This window comes from Pholcus phalangioides, unplaced genomic scaffold (assembly GCF_987345545.1).
Source record: "Pholcus phalangioides strain wild (caught in Gottingen) unplaced genomic scaffold, Ppha-v1.0 ptg000003l_1, whole genome shotgun sequence".
Lineage (NCBI taxonomy): Eukaryota > Metazoa > Arthropoda > Arachnida > Araneae > Pholcidae > Pholcus > Pholcus phalangioides.
In genome coordinates, this window is record NW_028301596.1 from 26,069,376 (window position 1) to 26,090,889 (window position 21,514).

The following is a 21,514-nucleotide window of genomic DNA, read 5'->3' on the forward strand; positions in this document are numbered from 1 at the left end:
TTGATGAGGAGGGGCGGGTCTAGGGTTGCCAGACGTCTATATATGACTCACAACGGCGTATGCAGGAATGGATTGCATTGAATATTCATGATAACCTGAGGGCTTAGGCGATTTCGCAAAATTGATTGAAGCCGTGGGTGGGGATATGGGGAGGGGACAATGAAGATGACCGCCCCCCTCCTGATTAAAAAAAGTATTGACGTAGGCAGAAGAGCAAAAGGTGGACATTAGCCCCCCATCCCACCTTGTTAGGGAAATAACTTGTATCCACTTATTCTTTTGCAGGGGGGGGGGGAAGACTTATGTGGCTTGAGCCCTTTGGGTCCAGTTTCTATGGGGCATTGTATTTAAATAAACTTTAAATTTAAAAATTTCAAACACAATTCAGGTCTTGATGAAAGGGGGTACTCGTGTTCCCCCTTTCATCAACACCCTCTATTTTATTAACCCAAACCCCCCATGTGATCGCTACTCGCAGTTTGGGAACAACTGATGTAAGAAAACAGTCGAGCATGGCTCATTTTGTTGAATGCAGGGCTCCACTCGTCCTACTTTTGGTAAAATGTCCCACTTTTCATACTTTTTAACAAAATCCTCAACAGAATTCGTATAATTGCTTTTAACTGAGAAGGGAATCATGGATGTAATGCCAAATAATAAAAATGTTGCAGATTGCAATTAGTGATTCTGCCAAAGCAGAAATTGTGTTTTTAAGGTTATTTGAGGGTTGTTTTTAAGGTATGTGGACCACTTGGTGGTTTATTAATTTTTGATTTGCTTACTTTGAGGGTTCTACAAATTGAGTAGTCAATGTCTGGTTGGAAAAAAAAAAAAAATTTATATTTACTACTTCATGGTCTTGGACAGTAACTAACATTCATCATTCAAAATTGTTGTGCACATTTTGTGTATAGGTGAAACAACAGTTTGCATAACAAAGTAGTTGGGTACATAGACTTATTCTATGTTTTGTGACTTTGATGATACCTAATAGCATTCAATTTTCTTCTGTATTTTTAGGGCATGTGTGCTGAGGCACAAACAATATTTACAATGCTCAAGTGAAGAGCTAGAAATGAAAGTGCTTCATTTTTGTCAAAAATGATTACACTAGCATTGACCACTAAAATTTAAACAAATCCTTTTCAAAAAGGATGGACAACACAGTAAAACCATCTGGTCCACCTTGACTTACTTATATCGGACCTTGTAATTTTCACATTTCGTTTTGGAAGTGGTATTGAAAAGCGTCATTCTTAAAAAGCTTACATATCTTCATAATTTGCTGTGTATATTGTCAAAGAGACTGGACTGTGGAAGACTCCCAAAAAAGAATGTAATATATATATTATGAGGAGAGCAGAAAATAATTATCTAGTTGCTAAGACCCTATTTTGGCCTTATTTTTTTTTTTTTTGTAACTAAGATATTTCTGTAATTTTGCTTTGGCTTGATCAATCTGACAGGATACCGAAATAGTGTGCTATGAAAAAAAATTGATTTAAAAATTTTTCAAAAAAAATACTATGGATTTTTTAAAATTATGCCATGATTATGTTATCTAAGAGGGGTACCCTCCCCCATCCATAGGCGTAAAGTTATTGAAAATGTTGGGGGGGGGGCCTCAGGTCCTATACAACAAAACCTAATTTATACGACGCAGCGTATAAACGAGGTTTCGATCATGCCGCCGAAACAGCGGGTCAAAGCGTCGTATAAATGCAAAAATCGTATAACTGAAACCTTATTGAAAATGGAAACCCCCCTTCCCTCCCTTTCCGTAAAAATATCCCTACAGAAATCTCGAAATCAAAAATTAAAAACTATTGTGATTTAAAATCATATTTCATAAAATTAAGAAAAATTTTATTCCAAAAAAATTACTCAAAACACCGTGCTAAGATTGACAAGCATTACTGCTTCTTAAATCTCAAACACTCTTATGATGTTTTTGATCAGTTTTGAATAAAGATTTGAAAATAGGCAGTTCGTTTGAAATTACCCAGTTTTGATAAAGATTTAAAATAAAAAAATGCGTTATTTAAAAACTTAAACAAAAAATCGTGTTTTGTTGTTCAGTTTCTATATAAAAGCATTGAGCTCAGCTCTTTTGAAAAAAAATCAGTTTTTTCAGAAGGAAGGAACGTTAAATGCGGGTAAAGTGGTTTTTCCGGGAGTTCTCAACCGGTGACTCGAGGACAGGGTTCGTACAAAATTTTCAAAATGAAAAGTAAGGACTTTTTAAGGTGTCATGGGGCCACGCCCCCTTCGAAAAAAAAATTGCACCACCAGATTATAAAAGAACCTCTTAGGAAAACAAAAGAAGCCCACATGTGAATTGATTTAATTTTCATTTAAATGTCTTTTTTCTTTAATTTTCATTTAAATGTCTTTTTTCTTTAATTTTCATTTAAATGTCTTTTTTCTTTAATTTTCATTTAAATGTCTTTTTTCTTTAATTTTCATTTAAATGTCTTTTTTCTTTAATTTTCATTTAAATGTCTTTTTTCTTTAATTTTCATTTAAATGTCTTTTTTCTTTAATTTTCATTTAAATGTCTTTTTTCTTTAATTTTCATTTAAATGTCTTTTTTCTTTAATTTTCATTTAAATGTCTTTTTTCTTTAATTTTCATTTAAATGTCTTTTTTCTTTAATTTTCATTTAAATGTCTTTTTTCTTTAATTTTCATTTAAATGTCTTTTTTCTTTAATTTTCATTTAAATGTCTTTTTTCTTTAATTTTCATTTAAATGTCTTTTTTCTTTAATTTTCATTTAAATGTCTTTTTTCTTTAATTTCTATTTCAATGTTTCCAAGATTTCAACTTTCAGAATAAAGGGTATGATGGGTAGGAATTTCAGCTGAAAAGGAAGAGATATGTGGTGACTGTATTCGCGAGTAACAAGCGACAAGAGAACACAAATTCGAACAATAACAGAGCATGATGATCAAGATTAGGTATTGAGAAGTGTAGCAAGAAAGAAAAGAGAGAGTTGCGGTAGTATATAGCATTAAAATGATTTAAAGAAATCGGAAGTGATGTACTGAGTTTGCAATAAATTTTGTTTTTATCTTGCTTGAGCTGTGGCCACTTCTACCAGTGAGAGATACAAATGCAATGCCACAACAAGCAAAATGCCCAATGAGGTGGCTGAGAAAAAGATGCCCATAAAAATATGGATGTCATCTATTTCAAAAATACAGCAACCCCATTAAAAATGCAATTAATAAAAATTATAAACAATATATACACGTGATAAAATATATAATGCCCATAAAGAATAGGCAGATGTTAACCAAATAAGAGTTAAATCACTGTAAACTGTTTATGAAAATATGCTCATAAGCTACAAAATAACAAAATCAAATCCTTTCTATACATTGGTTTTTTTTCTCCAAAAAAGCCACAAAAAGGAATTTTAAGAAAACTCGTCCAGTATTTTCTTCTGCCACCAGTGCGGTTCTACATCACTCAAGTTATCCGCGGCACATTCCCAGATTACTTAAGTGATCTGCGGCATAATCACGGATCACATATATGACGCGCAGCACAGCTTCTGAGCATTTGGATCCGCTAAGTATTTGAAGATCACTAGAGTGACTCTGTAAGGGACTCAATAGGGAGAATGTTAGTTTAGGTGCCCACAAACTAGTGAAAAGATTAAGAATATTTCATATTTTTTATAAAGGGTAGTTGATGAAGGGTAGTAAGAATCATCCACACACCCCCCCCCCCCTCCACAACATCAAGTCAGTAAATCGAAAATCCCCATCCATGCTGACATAATACTTGAATGACCCCTAACATACCTAAGATACCTGAAAGTTATTTTCTGAAGGTTAAAAAAAGTGGGTTCAGCTATAGCGGGTGGTCGGCTCGTCCTCTTTCTTTCCCCCCCCCCCCCCCCCCCCCCCCCCCCGTTAAACTAGACGTGGCTCGGGCTGTCACTTTTAAAAGCCGGATTTTACTAGCAGGTTTTCTATGCTTCGCGACACGGCGTCTATTCATCAATATGTAAAGCAGTACGATTGTTTTCCTACAGAGCGCAATACGGCTCACGACAGTGCTTTACGTCGGACGTGAGCCGTGTGTTTCAGCGATCTTCCTTTCATTTTCGTGTTGTGTCTCTTCCCTTCAAACCAGAGCATGCAGCCGGTAGAGTAGATGACGCCATGGTCATATACTATATAGCCGTCCTGAGCCGATGCGCCACTGTTGGAAAACGCAAATGCGTAACGTCATTATGTAACTCATTTCTGCCGACACAAAATGATCCAGTGTGTACAGTGCACGGTTAACTTGCCCACAAAAACCCTTTTTCTATGGGGAGTGCTTTTGTTTACCACCTTTATCATCTTACCACATGAGCAACACAAAAAAAAAAAAAAAAAGAATAATTCACCTGAAACAAAATTTGAATTGAATATTTATTGTTTGAGCCCTAGCTCATTACAATACTACAATGCAACAATCAGAAACGATAACATAATTCATATTAGTGACGAAACACAGCTATCTAATACAAAAACATTTTTCTAATGCGAGAAGAGGGAGATAACAAAATTAGGGAAAAATAAATAAATATTAAATAATTCACAAACCCTGATCAAGGTATGCGAGGGGGTTAACATGCACATATTTACATATATATACGCACATATTTTTCACATTTATATCGTTTTACAAGATGAGCGATTTATTGATCAAAGGATCCCTTATTCAAAGATGAAAGGATGAGATTAGATCAAATTTCCTCATGCAGCTCTTCCAGTCAGTTTCAGATCGTGCAAGACTTAAAATTGGGAAGCCACAAAATAAATATATAAAGATAAAATAAGTAAATAATAATAATAAAGAAATATATATAAGATCACTGGTCTCCATAGAGGGAACGCAAACCATGAACAGCTCTTAAAAAATAAAAAATATGTTTTATTTCAATATTATTCAGTGTCGTGATATCTTTTACGTTTAAGGTCATGTTGCTGAAGTATCGCCTTCTATAGGATGTGTAGGTTGGACACTCCAAAAATAAATGTTTCCATGTTTCCAATTGATTAAGGTTGCAGAAAGTACAATTTTTTAATGGGTCAATACAAATAGTTTGATTTGGATTCAGGCTGACTCTTAGGCTGCCAAAACGCAATTGAACCAAGACTCTTTTAAAACAAATTTTGCAGTTATTTATTAAATAATCTTCCAAACCAAAGGAGTTCTATAAAAAGATGACCCATAGCAGGATTGTACATATTGTGTGTCAAGCTAGATACTTTGTGAGATTAGAATGTTTACAATAAGGGGTATATGTTGTTTAATTGTTGTGGGATCTTGAGAAAATTTAAGAAAGCTGAAGCCAGTTTCATCGAAGATTTTTCAAACGTTGAGGAGCCAGTTATTTACATTATTAAGGTTATTCAAAGCTTTACGTCTAAGTTCCAACAAGCATATTTTTGTAAATCTAGTGTCATTCATTGCAAGTATACGAAGATAAAACTTTAAAACTAGCTTTTTTAGCAAGACTGAGACTCTTGGCTGGCCCAATTCCATTCTAATCACTGTATATCCACCTGGTATATTATATGGAATGTATAGAATCTTTTTTGCGAACATACCAAAGGTATTTTCAAATTCATCAATAAATTTAATTGTCCAGATTGATGAACCATATGATAAAACTGATAGTATTAGGGCTTTGAACAGTTTCGCAGAAACTAAGAAAGAGTTTTGGCAAAACAAAGATCAAAATTGGCATAGTTTTTCGGATAGCAATTTTAGCTTTTGACGTGAAAAGTTTTTTTGCTAGTCCAAAAGAACCAGTATTCGTAAAAGGAACTCCAAGGTAAGTGTAATTTGACACCACCTCCAGGGAAGTATTTCGGTACGACCAACTCTCGTATGTCTTCAATTTACCGGATCTTCTGCAGACCATAATCTTAGTTTTATTTAAGTTTACATTTAGATGGAAATCATTACAGAAAGTTTCTAAAATATTGATTTTTCTTTGTAAGTTAATTGGCGAATCTGCCACAATGACCATATCGTCCGCGAATAATAACGTATGTATTGCTGTATTTGAGTCAAGCTGCAGAGATGCCACATCGGCATTATTTAATTGATTAATTAAATCCAAAATATATAATGAAAACAAGGTCGGACTTCGCGTTTCTCCCTGTAGTAGGCCTTTCTGTATTTGGATTCTTTCAGTGGGTCCAAAGTCAGACTTTATTATTAATGATGCCTTATAATATATTTCTTTCAATAGGTCAACAAAACGAATACTCAACCCAAGTTTTTTTAGAATGTATATGAGTATGTCGACATTCCCGAAAGCATTTTCAAACTCTATGAAAAGGATATAAAAACGGCCACGAGTTCTTGACAGCCTTTGTTGGATTAAATAATTCAGAATGAAAACCTGATCTTCGCAACCATAATTTTGTCTAAATCCAGCCTGCTCGTCTGGTATGATATTTCTCAGCGATAGCCATTCTGTTAGTCGTTAATTCAATATTGAAATTGAATCTTAGCTATAGGGCGGTAATTTATTGGAAGGGACCTGTCACCTTTTTTGAATATAGGTAAAATCAAAACCTCAAGCCAGCCTGGGGGAACAAGTGTTTCTCTGAGAATTTTATTAAAAGTTGACAGCACAGCATTTTTACCAAGCAATGAAATGTTAAGCAAAATTTCATTTATTATTAGGTCTGTCCCGTGTGCTTTATTTGTCTTCAGTCCATTCAATATTATATTTAATTCTAACATAGAGATCTCTTTGTCCAGCAGAGGATCGAACTCTTTATCAGGTATTGCGTAGAAGAACAACAGCCATTGTTCCCTCGAAAATAAATCGCCAAAATGATTAAACCATTCATGAGCAGATATATCATTTTTTAAATTAATGCCTTTCCTGTCACTCCTGTCTAACAGGGACCAAAAGGTCCTTGAATCTTTGGCCTCCACTAATGCGTTATTCAAATTTATAAAATGAGATTTCTTTTTTTGTTCACAGATTTTTTTATAAGTATTACGTAGGTATTTATATCGAGAAGCAACGTTCATAGAAAAATTTTCTCTTACTTTTCTATGAACTCTGCGCATATCACGTCTGGCTGAATAACAATCTGCATCGAACAATCTTGGGTACCCCACTCTTTTTCCTCCAGGGGACGCCCTTATTCAAGGTTTTATCATATCAGCTTGTTTTGCCGCTTCCGTCAAGATTGAAGTGAAAATCTGTGGCTCAATAGAATCACTTGGAAAGTTAAACATTGACAATTTTTCATCAATTTTATCATTAAAATTTGACTTTGCAGCATCACTCCACCGTGCTATATTTGTCGTATCCAGGCATAGAGGGGGAATGTCTCTCTCGCAACTGGAATTTGAATGCAAGATAAAAGTTGTCCAAATCGGCATATGATCGGAAGATTGATCGATGCCAACCTCGAAATCAGATACAAAATCTGTAAAAAGGGTTTCTGATACTAAAAAAAGATCAATAACACTTTCTCCTGAAATACCCAAGTACGTGAAATTACCAGCTGAATCAGAGGGCAAAGCTCCATTTAACAAAATCATATTATTGAAGACAGCGTAATTGTATAAAGCACAACCTCTATTATTTGTTATTTCATCTAGGGAGTTACGATTAACAAAATCATCTGATTGTAATATAGGGAACTGGGGCATACTGCCAACACGAGCGTTCATATCCCCCAACAGCATTACATGTTCATAATTCATCGCAAAATTAGACAAAACATCAAGAAATATATAGAACTCTTCATCGGTTTCGTGGTTTGGGGGGAAATAACAGGCACATACAATGCATTTAAAACAAGCCAACGTCAACTCAATCACTAAGAAAAATCGTTTCTTGAACAATATATAGCCTATACTCACCAAATTTCTCTTAAATCCAAACATATATCCTCCACTGGCCCGCCCAATTTTGTTCCCCCTTACTGCACATTCCTGTATAGTTACAAAACCATCAAATAACTTTTCCGTTTGTATATTTACAGTGTTCCAGGTCTCACAGAGAAAGAAAAACTCTAAATTAGATATTTTGTTCCAAAATTCTGGGAAATGAGGTTTATTTAGAAAACCCGCAATATTGTAAAAGAGAAATTTAAATGAGCTAGAGTTAACTTCTAGTTTGCCTTTTTTAAACTTACGTTCACCCTCATCAGCACCAGGCTGTCCAAGCTGCATGAGCCGAACACTATGATATTCACGCACATGCAACAATGACAGTTCAGATCCACTCGCAATATTACTATTAACAGAAATCAAAAAATTATTTACATTATCAGGATCGAAGTTGGCATCTGTTCCTGAATTAGAGTGTGTTTTTGAGTAGGTATATTGTAGGTGAACAGTTCGTCCACATCATCAACACTGCTTGGTTTCATCATATCCCAGTTAATATGATTTTCATCGATTTGGGTGTACATGTTGCGATACTCAGGTCCATTGATTTCCAGGCCCCTCTGTGGTGGGTGCATATTATATGCCTTGGGTGTTTTTTTTTACTTTTTAGCACAAAGTCTATGCGCATGTTGTAGAGCAATATTTTTCAAGCCCAACCGACAGCCCAGGAACTGTGTGACGAGTCTCTCGCAATCCTCCCAAGTCTCTGGGTCACCTTCCGACTCCTCGATGCCCTTGATTATGATATTATTGCGATGATTTCTGTTCTCCAAGTCATCTATTTTTTCAACCTGTGATCGAGTGACTCAATCCAAAGCTATTTATTCTCTCCACCAAGAGATCAACATATCTATTTCCGCCACTATATTCCTCTGAATTTGTTGGTATTTTGTCCAGGTTTGCACAGCGATCCTGTAGATCGAAAATGTTATTCATTCGTTCTTTAGCTAGGTCCAGGTTGTCAGCTAGGAGATTTTGCTTTTCAAAAAATCCCAGAAACAGTATCGCCATATGCCGGAAGCCCTCCTTCAAATTGAAATCACCAGAGAAAAAATTTTTAAGGTCGTTAATATTCACTTCACTCACCTTTTCCGTAGCACCCTCTGCGCTGTCGGGTGCTTGTTTTCGCTTTTTTTCCAGTTGCCTGGGTTACCTGAAACAAAACTAATGCATTTCACAGTTATTTTAAATAAAGAACATTCAAATTTAATTACTTTTCTTTTAGAGACACCTTATTATTTCAAAAACACTATTTAGAGAGAGAACTATTTCAAAAGCATGACATTGAACAAATTCTTTCAGAAAACAAAAAACAGTCTCTTCGTGTATTGAAAATCTGCAAAGTTATGATATATTTTCATAAATAATATTGCTTAGCCTTAGAGACGTCATTTGTGAGGTTAGAAAACATTTTTTTTCTTAGAGTTTTTGAGATATGTACATGAAAATTTACATGGTCAACAAGGACGGTAGAAGTAATAAACAAAAAATAATAATTGGGATCTGGGATGATGGGTTGCATTTCAGTATCTAGTTGAATGATTTGAAATCGGAGCGATCCATTCTTATTTCGATGAATTTTGTGTTGTGATCCAGAATAAATATATTAACGGTATAAACCATTATTTTTTTCTCCAGTATTTTACTTCATATATTCATAGCTGCCAAGTCTCCCGAATTTTAGCTTCATCGCTCGACCTCCCGAAAAGTTCTTAAATCTCCCGAATTTTTACAAAAATCACAAATCCCTAATTGTCCCTAAAAATTCCCTACTCCATTAAAAAAAATCCCAGCTTATGAAAACAATCCCTAAGAAATTTCTTGTGTAGCATGAAGCTCCTTTTTTTCCTTTCGAAATGACGTCACACGTCGTAAATGGGGAAATTCCCTTTTTAAGGAAGTTTTACAAACCCTCTGATGGTAACAAGAAAGTTGTTTGTCTTATCCTGCAGGGAAATGGCTTAGCAGCCAATAGTCCTGGATAATAATTGAAGATTATAGTGACGCGCATATGGTCAAAATTTCTTTTGTTTAAGTTATGTACGTCCGATATAACAAAGCATGAATACTGATAAGCAAAAACATATTTAATCAATTTTAAAGATACTTATTTCGATGAATTTCCTTTCATCAAACGTTCCAGAAGAGGGCCGATTTTTCCTTTTTGTACAAGTGTTGTTACGGGCATAAACATCGGTCATGGAAAGACTGCCATCATCACTCGTGAAATGAAAAAAAAAACCATCAAGCAAGCGTTACAAAAAGTCAGTGTTCTTCAAAAATTGACGGTGTTTTCCTTCATCTTCCGATGATTTTGGGGTCATTCGCGCAGAATGTTTGTTCACAGCGTTTCTGATTGAACACAATATTTATTTTTATATTATTGAAGTTTTGGCCTCCAATTTTACTTGTTTTTTGCGTAGGAATTTTATTCCCAAGGGTTTAACTTCCATGTGTGTAAAATCCCTATTTTAATTTGACTTCAGTTTTTGAGTAGGGATTTTATTCCCTGCGCTTTAACTTTTATGTTTGGAAAATCCCTATTGTATTTATTAGGGAGTGGTTTTAGCATAAAATACGGGTTTGCACGAAAATCTCCCGAATTTTCATTTTCAAAAGTTGGCAGCTATGTATATTTAGGAGAAATTTAAAATAAAAGTTGTTTTGGTAACTGCTGTGCCTTTGGTCTAAAAATATGTTAGAAAAATTGTATTTTTTCTAACGAAAAATTCCACAAAAACAAAGTTTACATAATTCTTTTGCATGTAAATTTCAAATGTAAGTGTATGAATTATTTTTATTTATATTCTGTATGTTTTTGTGAACACTTTAGTGAAAATTTCATTTGAATATATTGAAAATTGAAAAAGTCGTGATTTATTTTCTCAAACAATGCCACTTAAAAATTGAGCCTCGGAAAAGTCACCTGCATCATTTTTTGATAAATTTCAACATTTTTTTCTCAAAAAGTTTTAGAGATATGCAAATAATATTTGACACTGTTAATAAGGAGGGTAAAAGCTACGAAAAAAAAAGTCATTGAAATCTGAGACTATGGGTGTCATGGCTGGGTGATTTGACATGGAATGACTCTATAGAAATGATAATGATCATTCCAATAATACAGGCTGTTTCAAAAAGAATCATCTGATTTAAAAAAAATCATAACTATAAAGCTTTTAATCCGTTTTGATTGAATAATGTATAGGTAGAAAGAGGGAAATCTCTCTTTTGAGTTTCATGCAGTTGCCAACAGGTAGCACTAACGCTCTTCTTTCGGCCGCCATTTCAGTGTTTGTCAAGATTGGTTTTCCCCACAGATAGAAACCGATTCGGATGACTTCATTTTCCAGCAGGACACCCTTATTTTCAACAAATGAATGAGAATTATTCGCAACTCGAAGGAGAGCCACACAGGTCATTTCCTCTATGGGCTCCGCATCTGGTAATTGTGGTCTGGGAAATGACCTATTAATCAAGGTTTACTGACATTTTATTTTGGGTTTAACTTGCATTATAATGCAGTTATTGTAAACCATAATTAAAGCAGTAGAGGGATTAAATGCAACCAATTTTTCAGCTAGTTTTTAGACCCTTAATACCTTGGTTTTAGTCATTTTTCTTTTTTCCATAAACTGTAAATGTGTTTTTTTAGTGCCTATTATAGGCATTTTTAATGCCTTTTTGCCTGCCTATTTCAACCAATTTTAGTGCCTAAACTTCCAGGCTCTAACGATTATATTTTTATTTCAAATCATGCATGGAAATATTTTATTTTACGTGAAAATAATGGAAACTATATTACTAAAAGGCAAATATATAGAATTGAAATTACCTTTGTTTGCTTCGTGAAACCTTCACTTAACACCGTAGCTAGATAAGCCAAGTTCCTAGGGAACAAAATTTTTTGAGTTAGAAAAGTCTCACAAGTGTATACACAAATGAATCAACTGTTTACAAATAACATGGTCAAAAAATAAATGCTTGTTAAAAATTTATAAATTCCATTAAGTCTCAAAATGTTGAGTTTTTAAACTTCTAAAATATTTGACGTGGAAAAAAATTTTTTTGTCTAATCCAAGATAAAAAAATTCTGAAAGGTATCTGTGTTAACCATATACATAAAATCAAACACAATCGTCAGCAAAAAATCATATTTGAACTCAGCGAGGCCATAACACCAAATACTGAAGTAGTACAAATACAACGCCACAACAGGCGAATTGCCCAACGAGGTGGCTGACTTAAGAACATCATGCATCATGGATCCCCGAGCCATTTTTTGGAGGCCCTACCTACTACTGCTACACCACACATGCACCCCCCCCAGCCGCGGAACCCCCCAACGAATCGGTACATGCAGGAATGTGCGTGTACGTGTAGTGCAACCCGACGTAAAGTTTGTTTCTGTGTAATGCTTGTTATGTGTAGTGCTGCCATCTGCCACCAGTTTTTCTAACTGTGAGTGAAGTGTTGTGATTGAATGATTTATCGTTGTAGGACTGTTGCTATCTGTGGCGAGACTTTTTAACTGGGAGATCGGCTCGCATTTGTGCCTTGAAGTTGGGAACCACAGAAAACCAACTTCAACCGACCACCACTGTGGGGTTAGAACCTCGCATTGCGAGTCCGTCACTATAACCACTCGACCACCACAGCGGCTAAGTAATAAGTTTCGAACAGTAATCTGCTTCTCTCATGATGATGCCGCTTATACTTCAACACTAAAAACTGCGGCAAAAAATTCCAATTTTATTTTTTAGTTCCATTGTAAGAATTTCATATTTTAAAGCGCGATCTCGCTGCAACTTTCTCTCTCGGCAAAATTTCTTTGCTTCCAAGATGGCCACCGTGAACTACTGTTAAAGACTGGTGCTCGGCAGTCCTTAGCTGCGGTCCTAAGAAACTACTAAAAAAAAAAGTCCTTAGCTTAGAGATAGTATCAAAAAGTCCAACTACTGGCCAGCTAAGGACTGATCGGTGCTCAACTACTTTTTTTCAGCTAAGAACCGCAGAGATAGTTCACCCCCAGCTTATATTATGACTAATTTTTACATCTCTACAAATGGGTGCAAATTTTATCAAACATAAATAACTGATTTTTGACGCGGGAACCCTATAACTGGTTAAAATGTTCAAAATTTAATAATTGATAATAGTGGTGCAAAAAAATTTCATTTTTCACAAAGGTAATGGTTCCGCTCACTGCTCCGAATTCACAGATTGTTGCTCCGAAACCAGGGTTATGTTTTTGACGTCAAAAACTGTTTTTTGACATGACAAGTGTCAAAAACTGGTTTAAACTGTCGAAAACTGGTTTAAACCATCAAAAACTGTCGAAAACCATCAAAACCTAAATGAATGCCTTTTGATAATGTTTTGAACATAATAGGTATACAACATGATGAAAAACTTACTTTTTGGCATATTACAATGTTTTATTTTTAAACATTAATTTATTACAATAATTAAAACAAAATGTTAATTATAATTTGCAATTTTGAATTCTTCAACATAAGAGTCTAGAACATATAAAACATAATTTTATGGTTTATTTATCTAAGCTACTCATTACCTGTGTTCAATTTGTTAAGTGGATTAGAGCTGCTTATTCAAAATATGTATGATAGTGTATCAGGGTTAGGTTTTGACCCCAGAAACTAACTCGGTATTAAAACTATCAAAATCTTGCTGTCAATGATGTCAAATAGTTTTTGTTAACTTGATAGATATGTTAAATAACAAAATACTTACTTTTATTTAGATTAAAGGGTTTTATATTCAGAATTATAATTACTGAGGAAAAATATATATTTTGATATTTTAAATTTTCTGATTTGCCCAAAATTTTATTCCATATAAAATTTTTCACTCACTGTTAATGCACTAACTAAACTCATTTATTTTCTCCTAAAAATTTCTTAGATCAGGGTGTATAAATTCACACAGCTTTAAAGAGTATTTTCAACCAAAGCAGAGCTGACAAGACTTGATACCCAAAGCATTTGTTTTGCATGTTTGAATACAGCTTCAATTGGAAAACCATTGCATTATAAATACTAGTAAATGTACCATATCATAGTGCAAAAGTAAGAATAACTAAGTTTGACATACAAGCTAGCATTGCCAAATTAAATGACATTTTAGTCCTACAATTTAGTATTTTGATCGCTAGATATATTTCAAATGTTATGTGCAATAAGAGTGTTGTTTTAAGTATCAGTGGTTATCTAGATAATTTAATAATAACAGAAATCAACATTACATACATGATGTAATAAACTTTTTTAAACACTTATCTGTTGTAAAAAGAGTACAGCAGATAGTTTATATCAATGCATATATATAAGCAGTTGAAGAAATTTTGGAAGGTCAAGAATCATCTTGAATCAAAGAATGTCAAATCGTTCCACAGTTTTCCCTTCAATGTTCATGTTATGCTTTATTCAAATTTTATAAGAAAAAAAAACCATATATTGTCCAAAATAATTCTGCCGGGAGTAGAAAATTATTTTAGAATCTTATTAAATATTTATTCTTTGTATAACATAGTCACTTTAAACATTACATGCAATTAACGTGTGCATTTTCAATGGGAATTTTTATATCGAAAAGCAATATTTGAGGTTTTTGACAAAGGTTTTTGACGTGACAGTTTAAACTGCGGTTTAAACTGTCAAAAACTGCCATGTGTCAAAAACCTGCCAACCCTGTCCGAAACACTAAATTTATTGCTCCAATACTTCTCCAAAAAGAGTCAACAGCAATCCCATCCCTGATAGTGGCACTGCCTCCATGGAACTAGCAGTTTGTAGAATTTTATTCTTGAGACGAGAGCTTATTTGCCCATATTCATTGTTTGGTTTTATGAGAAAAAAATTCCTCAAATCTGTTTCAATTTTCAGTGAGGTAGCAATCCTGTCGATTTTTCCAAAAAAAAACTTTTTCAAGCTATCTTAAAATAGTGAATTGCATTTTGTAGAGAATTTCATAGCAAAGAAAGTAAACACATTCATGTTTACGTATTTGGTTGGTTTATTTGAATTCTTAATTTTCACTCCACAGTCCTGTCAATTTTTTTTTTGAAAAAAAAATATTTGATTTATATTAAACTGGTTATGCATATTTTGGAGTGAATGTCATAGCAAGTAAGGAAAAAAGAATCTTTATCTATATCCTCTGCTTGATTTGTATGAGAATAAAATTCCACAAATCAGTTTGAATTTTCAATTTTCACTCCTGTATGGGATGGTTCTATCGATTTTTTTTCCAACAAAACTTTCGAGCTGTTGTTAAGTGCAAAAATGCATTTTTTAGTGAATTTCGTCGCAAATAAAGAAAATTGTAAAAAACCCATATTTGTTATTAATTTGATGGAAGAAAAAATTGTAGAAATTTGTTCGAATTTCTAGTTTTTACACCTGTGGATTTTTTTAAAACTTTTTGTTTAGGTGGAATTTTTGTAGAATTTCATAGCTAAAAAAAATAATAAATTTAATTATGAATTATAAATTTAATCATAAATAAAGAAAACAACCCCATATTTATGTTATTATTTCGTGTGAGGAGAAACTTGTTTGAATTTTCAATTTTCACACTCTCCTGTAAGGGTCCTACACATTTTTTCAAAAAAAAAAATTTCCAGCTGTCTTAAAATTTTTATATTCATTTGTTAGAGAATAAGGAAAACAAATCTATATTTGAGTATGGGAAAAAAAATTCACAAATCTACCTGAATTTTTAATTTTCCATCAGGGCTCTGTTGATTTTTTTCAAAAAAAAATTTGAAGCTGTGGTTAAGTGGTAAAATGCCTTTTCTAGAAAATTTAATCATGAATAAAGAAAACTAATCCATATTTATATTGTTCATTAGTGTGAGCAGAAAATTTTGCAAATCTGTTGAAATTTTCATTTTTCACTCCATTGAAGGAGAGTTTTTGCAAAAAAAATCTATTTGGAGTGGGAATCACAATAGGAATTTTGTAGACAGTTTTATAGCGAATAAAGAAAAAAATTCCATATCTGTGTAGTGCATTTGTTTTAGGAGAAAATTAATGAATTTTCACTCCTGTACGGGAATGATTCTGTTTATTTTTTTCAAAGACCTTTTCAAGATATCCTAAAATGCCTTTTGTAGAGAATTTCATTCCAAATGAAGAAAACAAATCCACATTTATGTTATTAATTTGTGTGAGTAGAAAGTTGCACAAATATGTTTGAATTTTTAATTTTCACTCTTATTAAGAAGAATTAAATCTTGTCAATTTTTTCAAAAAAAAAAATTCTGCAGCCATTTTAAAATCTTGAAATGCATTTTGTAGAGAATTTCGAATTTCATAGTGCATAAAGAGAAAAAATTTGTATATCTGTGTTTGATTTGTATGAAAAAAAAAATTCCATAAATCTGTTTTTGAATTTTCAGTTAGGTAAAGAAAGGGTGCTGTCAATGTTTTCAAAAAATGTGTTCTCAATCTATTTAATTACTTCATGATGTAATGAAGTGCGAGACGTAACTATAAGACACTACGAATATTCACAAAAAAATATTGAAAAAACATTTCCACAATAATGAAACTTGAGTACATGTATCAGTCATGTTTTTTTAGTGAAATTATTGTTAGTGAAATTACGAGGATGTCCGAGAAATATTTTGTGATATTTTAATATTTTTGTGAACTCCAGTAAGAAATTAGTGGGACAGAAATATAAGACATTTACATTTCTACCATTTTGCAATAATGTAGCACTGCATTACTTTATGCAGATAATTTTTTTACATCACTGGATAACTAATAAAAATCCTCGCAAGTACCTCATCAGTACAAAAAATGTCACGGGGTACAGTGCTGTAAAAAAGTGAAATTTTGCTATTGCATGGCACCTATGTTTCTGAAATATGTATAGCAAATAAAATTGGATGTTCTCGATGTGCCATCATAAATTTATTAAACCATGGAATATGTGAATTTGTAGAAAAACGATCTGGGCACACCTCATGCTTTTCTGCCCCATCAAAGCACAATGTTTGTGCTCTAGTATTAAGGAGCAAAATGTCATCCAGAAATATAAAATCTGCCTTTGGTGCTCACAGCAAACAATTTCCATAGTTTTAAGTGACAAGTAACATGTATCATATTCATGAATATAAAGAAAAAAATCTCCATTAACTTTGAAATGCAAACAGGATCATTTGACTCTTGCAAAACATACCATGCCTTGGACCCTATTTCATAGGGAATAAATAAAATGAATCAATATTTATGTTATGCTTTTGTGTGAGCACAAAATTCCACAAATCTGTCTAAATTTTTAATTTTCAGTCAGGTAAGGGCCCTGTCGATTTAAAAGAAACAACCTTTTTTCGAGCTATCTTAAAATCGTGAAATGCATTTTGTATTCGATTTCACAGCAAATAAAGAAAGCCATCCATATTTATGTTATTTATTTGTGTGAAGAGAAAATTTCTGAATTTGTTTGAATTTTTGATTTTCACTCCTGTAAGGGAGACAGGGCTCCCACCCCTTTACGGGAGTTAACTCGTACTTTTCCTACTTGTGTGTAAAATGTCCTACTTTCTCCGTTTTGTCTTAATTTTCCTACTCTTTAACCAAATTCTAGCAATAAAATTTTTGTAATTGATTTTAATTTTAGGAGGGAATCATCGATATTTTGAAAAATATTGACAAATGTTACTGATTGCAATTAATGATTCTGCCAAAGTAGAAATTGTATTATTTTTGAAGGTTATTTGGGGGTAGGGGGTTAGACCATTTGGTTTATTAATTTTTTATTTGTTTAATTTGATGATTCAAGTAGAGTAGTGATTAAAAACTTCTTTCTGCCTGGGAAAAATAATTTTGTATTCTTCATGGTCTGGGACAGTAATGAACTGAATTATTCAAAATTGTGATGCACATTTTGTGTATAGGTGAAACAACAAGTTTGCATTACAAAGCAGTTGGATTCATAGGCATATTCTAGGTTTGCAGCATTCAATTATCTTCTGTATTTTTAGGGCATGTGCAGAGGCATAAGCAATATTTACAATGCAACAGAGCTAAAAATGAAAGTTATTCATTTGTCGAAAACGATTACACTAGCATTGAACAATAAAATGTAAACAAATCCCTTTAAAAAAAATATGGACAATGCATATATGTAATAATTTATTTATTAAAATGTAAATAATAAATCAACACCAGCAATTGCAGCGCCGTGGCTTAAATTTTGAGTGGGAATTTAAAGAAAATTTGAATAGACCAATCGAATATCTCCATTTTGCAAGCAGCTAATCAGGTTGTTGCACATGGCACACAGGCTCTTTGCTTCATTCTTGTACGTTTGACCTGGGCAGACGTATAGTTTTTCATTCTGCTGAGCAGTCGAGATTGAAGATTTGGTAATCATCCAAGTAGGATACTCTGTCATCGTGATATTCTTATCCTCTGAAAATGACACCTACAGCGTGCCAAAATGCATAAGGAATTTTTTAGTATTTCCTAGTTCCTTATTCGTTGGTGATTTTTTTCGAGTAATGCAAATAATACCATCCAGTTCAAGTTGACTTATTTGCATTAGATTCACACATTTTGCACTGCGCTTTTAGAAGTAGCCTTGAAAGTGTCATTCTTAAAAAACTTACATGTCTTCATAATTTTCTGTACTTTGTTGAGGAAAGTTGACGGACGACTGTGGAAGACTCCAAAAAATAAAGTAATTTTTATTCTGAGGAGAGGCAGAAAAGACATGTTGTTGGCAGTACCCTGTTTTGGCAAAAATTGTTTTTTTTTTGGTTCAAGTCAATCTTACAAGATACTCAAGTGCTATGAAAAAATATATAATTTTTTTGGGGATTTTTTTAATTATTGCATGACTATGTTGTCTAAGGGGAGTACTCTGCCTTGGCCTACTTTTTCCAACTACTACCCCCAGACTTTCATGTCTATGTGGAGATAGGTTTCGCCAATACATATCTAGATGCATGAATCACGCATAAAAATGCAATTTTACTCCAAATTTTGTTGACGAGTGAAAATACTCCTTCAAATTTTAGATAATTTTTTTAATAGAGTTATTTCTCTGTTTCATAAAGTCTTTTTACAAAATTACCCCTTAATTTTAAACAGGAGTGAAATTACTCTTCAAAATTATTTTTTCGGGTAACTGCGGAGGTATGGTAACTCCCAGACTTTTTCAGTGGCTGCTATCAATTTTTTTTCTTATCATTTGGCAAATAGATGGCACCAACTACTGAATACAAAACATACACAAGAATTTTGTTATCCCAGTTGCATAGTATATCAGACCAGTACTAGTACCTGTTTCGCCTACTTAAATGTGACATGTAGCAGTTGAATGGCAGTAATGACCAGAGTTGTCAAGGAAAGAAAAGAAAACCACTGCAGCTGGAAATTACTGTGCAAGGACGTACATGAATTGGAAGAGAATCATCAGAATCATTAATTTATAAGAACTTAATATTGAAAGAATTAAGGTCTTTTTCACCAGTCAAGGGGTTAAGACGGTATTTGCCGTCGCTGATATACGTAATGGTGTTGCCTACAACGGCATTTGCCGACACACAGATTTTTCTGTCTTTTTCACATAGATATGATGAAATAATTTGTCATACATGTGCTTCCATCTCTGTACAGCCATCCTTCTACTTTATTATCTCATCACTAGATGGAGTTGACAATTATATTTCAAGGTCTCAGATTATTATTACTATTATCTTTGTCATGTTCTGCTGTATTCCCCATCACTTTTGTTTCAATTTCCAACTCCCTTGGGAAGATGCATCTGTTTTATTACTCGTATATCTTTTAGCAAAGGTTCAACTACTACGGTTCCACATAAATCCATCAACAGCATTTCTTTTAGTCATAGGACATTATGACCACCCCTCTCACTTTTGGGGTGTCAAATTATGTCTCGACACATTCGAGCTTAAAAAAAATGCTGTAAAAAAATATTTTAATATTCCAAACTTCCAATAAAATGAAAAATAAGGGATAAAGCACGTGCATCTTCAAAAAACAGTGGGCACTGCGGGTAACGCTCTGAGAAATTAATTGGACAGCTGACTGGTTAAATGAAAATCAATCAGAAGGAGACCTATTGGGGGGGGTAACTTAATTATATTTTTTTTAGATTTATTACATGTGTTGATGGGTTTCCTTGTAAGCTTTCTTTACCAGTATAATATTTAGCAATAAAAGTAACTAAATCTAGTTAAATCAGTAAATTTAACTTTTTTTTTGGTTTTTGGTAAATGTTTGGATTGAGCATGTTTTAGCTTATCTTTATAGCCAAAATCTCGTTTTATCGAAAACTTTTTAAATTCTCCAGATAAGTTCACAAGGAGGAACAATGTGGGAAATATGGAATTGATTTTATTCACAGGGTGCTACTGCTTAATGGGGAGGGGGCAATTCATTTTTTTTTGAGGCCCATCTTTACTCAAAAGCAACCCAAGTTTTGCCAACAACTTAAACTGGATCCTGAGACCCAGGCAAGTTCAAGTGTAGTGGCATATTTGGATGTACCTTGAAGAAGTTTTTGCTTTTTTACTGTATTTTAAAGTTATTCAAAAAAATTAATTTTCTTTTTATTTAAATTTTTCAGATGTGCGACAGCAGTGAAAGTGATCTCGATGGGGATAGTGTAAATTGGTCAGTTGTGTATCCCACTACTCCTGCTCAGATTTTCCACTTACTTCGCAAACAGGTAAAACAATTTGGGTTTTAAATTTTATCTTCTACCAAAAATACCAGTCTTGATTATTTTTAAAAATGGTCAGTGCAATTGTATAAGTATAACATTTGTTCTAAAAAAGTAGAACAACCCACAAATTCACAAACACAATTCAAATAAAAGATGCCTATAACAAATATTGATGTCATATATTTCTTAAATACAGCAACTAAATTAAAAATGCAGTTATGAAAACTGGAGACTACATTTAATATACATGTTAAAATATGATACAATACCCATATATAAAATATTTATGGTGGTCTTATCTAAACATGAATAGCTTCTCAATTTGCACCAACATGTTTATCTTGTCCTCCGCAGCTTAATGGTAGAGTACAGCCAGAAAGTGCAAATTTGATAGTTTGATTCCCCACAGAAAAATGTGACTTTCTTTCCAATTGCCTTCACTTGATATCCAGTCAACTTGGTGCTTTCAAACTTTACACTTTTTACAGTACGATAGACATAGTGGGTTAAATCAAGAAGCTATCTTAAATAGTAATACAGTGGAGCATCAATTATGCGAAACAATTGGGGACTGGGTGTGTCCAGGTAACCGATCATCTGCGGAGAAAAAATTGTGCAAGCCTCATAGGAGCAATATGTAACAAAGTGATGTTAAACTTAAATATTTTGTTATACAAAAACTGTATATATTTTGTATCACATGTTTATCACAAATAACACAGAGAACTTACTAGCCTTGTTTGACAAATTCAAAATGGCCATTAAAATAGGCCTACAGTTTAGGAAAAAGGTCCACAAAATTTAAACAACAGATATTCACTGACTAGCCAAGCATTTCTTCACCTTAGTCTCAGC

General features: G+C 33.4%; 1 protein-coding gene across 3 annotated transcripts in view; it reads left to right on the plus strand.

The window, feature by feature from the left end:
• Window positions 1-21,514, plus strand: part of LOC149088343 (2-oxoadipate dehydrogenase complex component E1) — an 846,788-nt gene that overhangs the window by 716,235 nt on the left and 109,039 nt on the right. For all 3 annotated transcript variants that reach the window (XM_089247246.1, XM_089247241.1, XM_089247249.1), the window contains one exon: window positions 20,561-20,662. In XM_089247246.1, coding sequence (XP_089103372.1) covers window positions 20,561-20,662 — 102 coding nt within the window. The remainder of the gene's footprint in view (window positions 1-20,560; window positions 20,663-21,514) is intronic.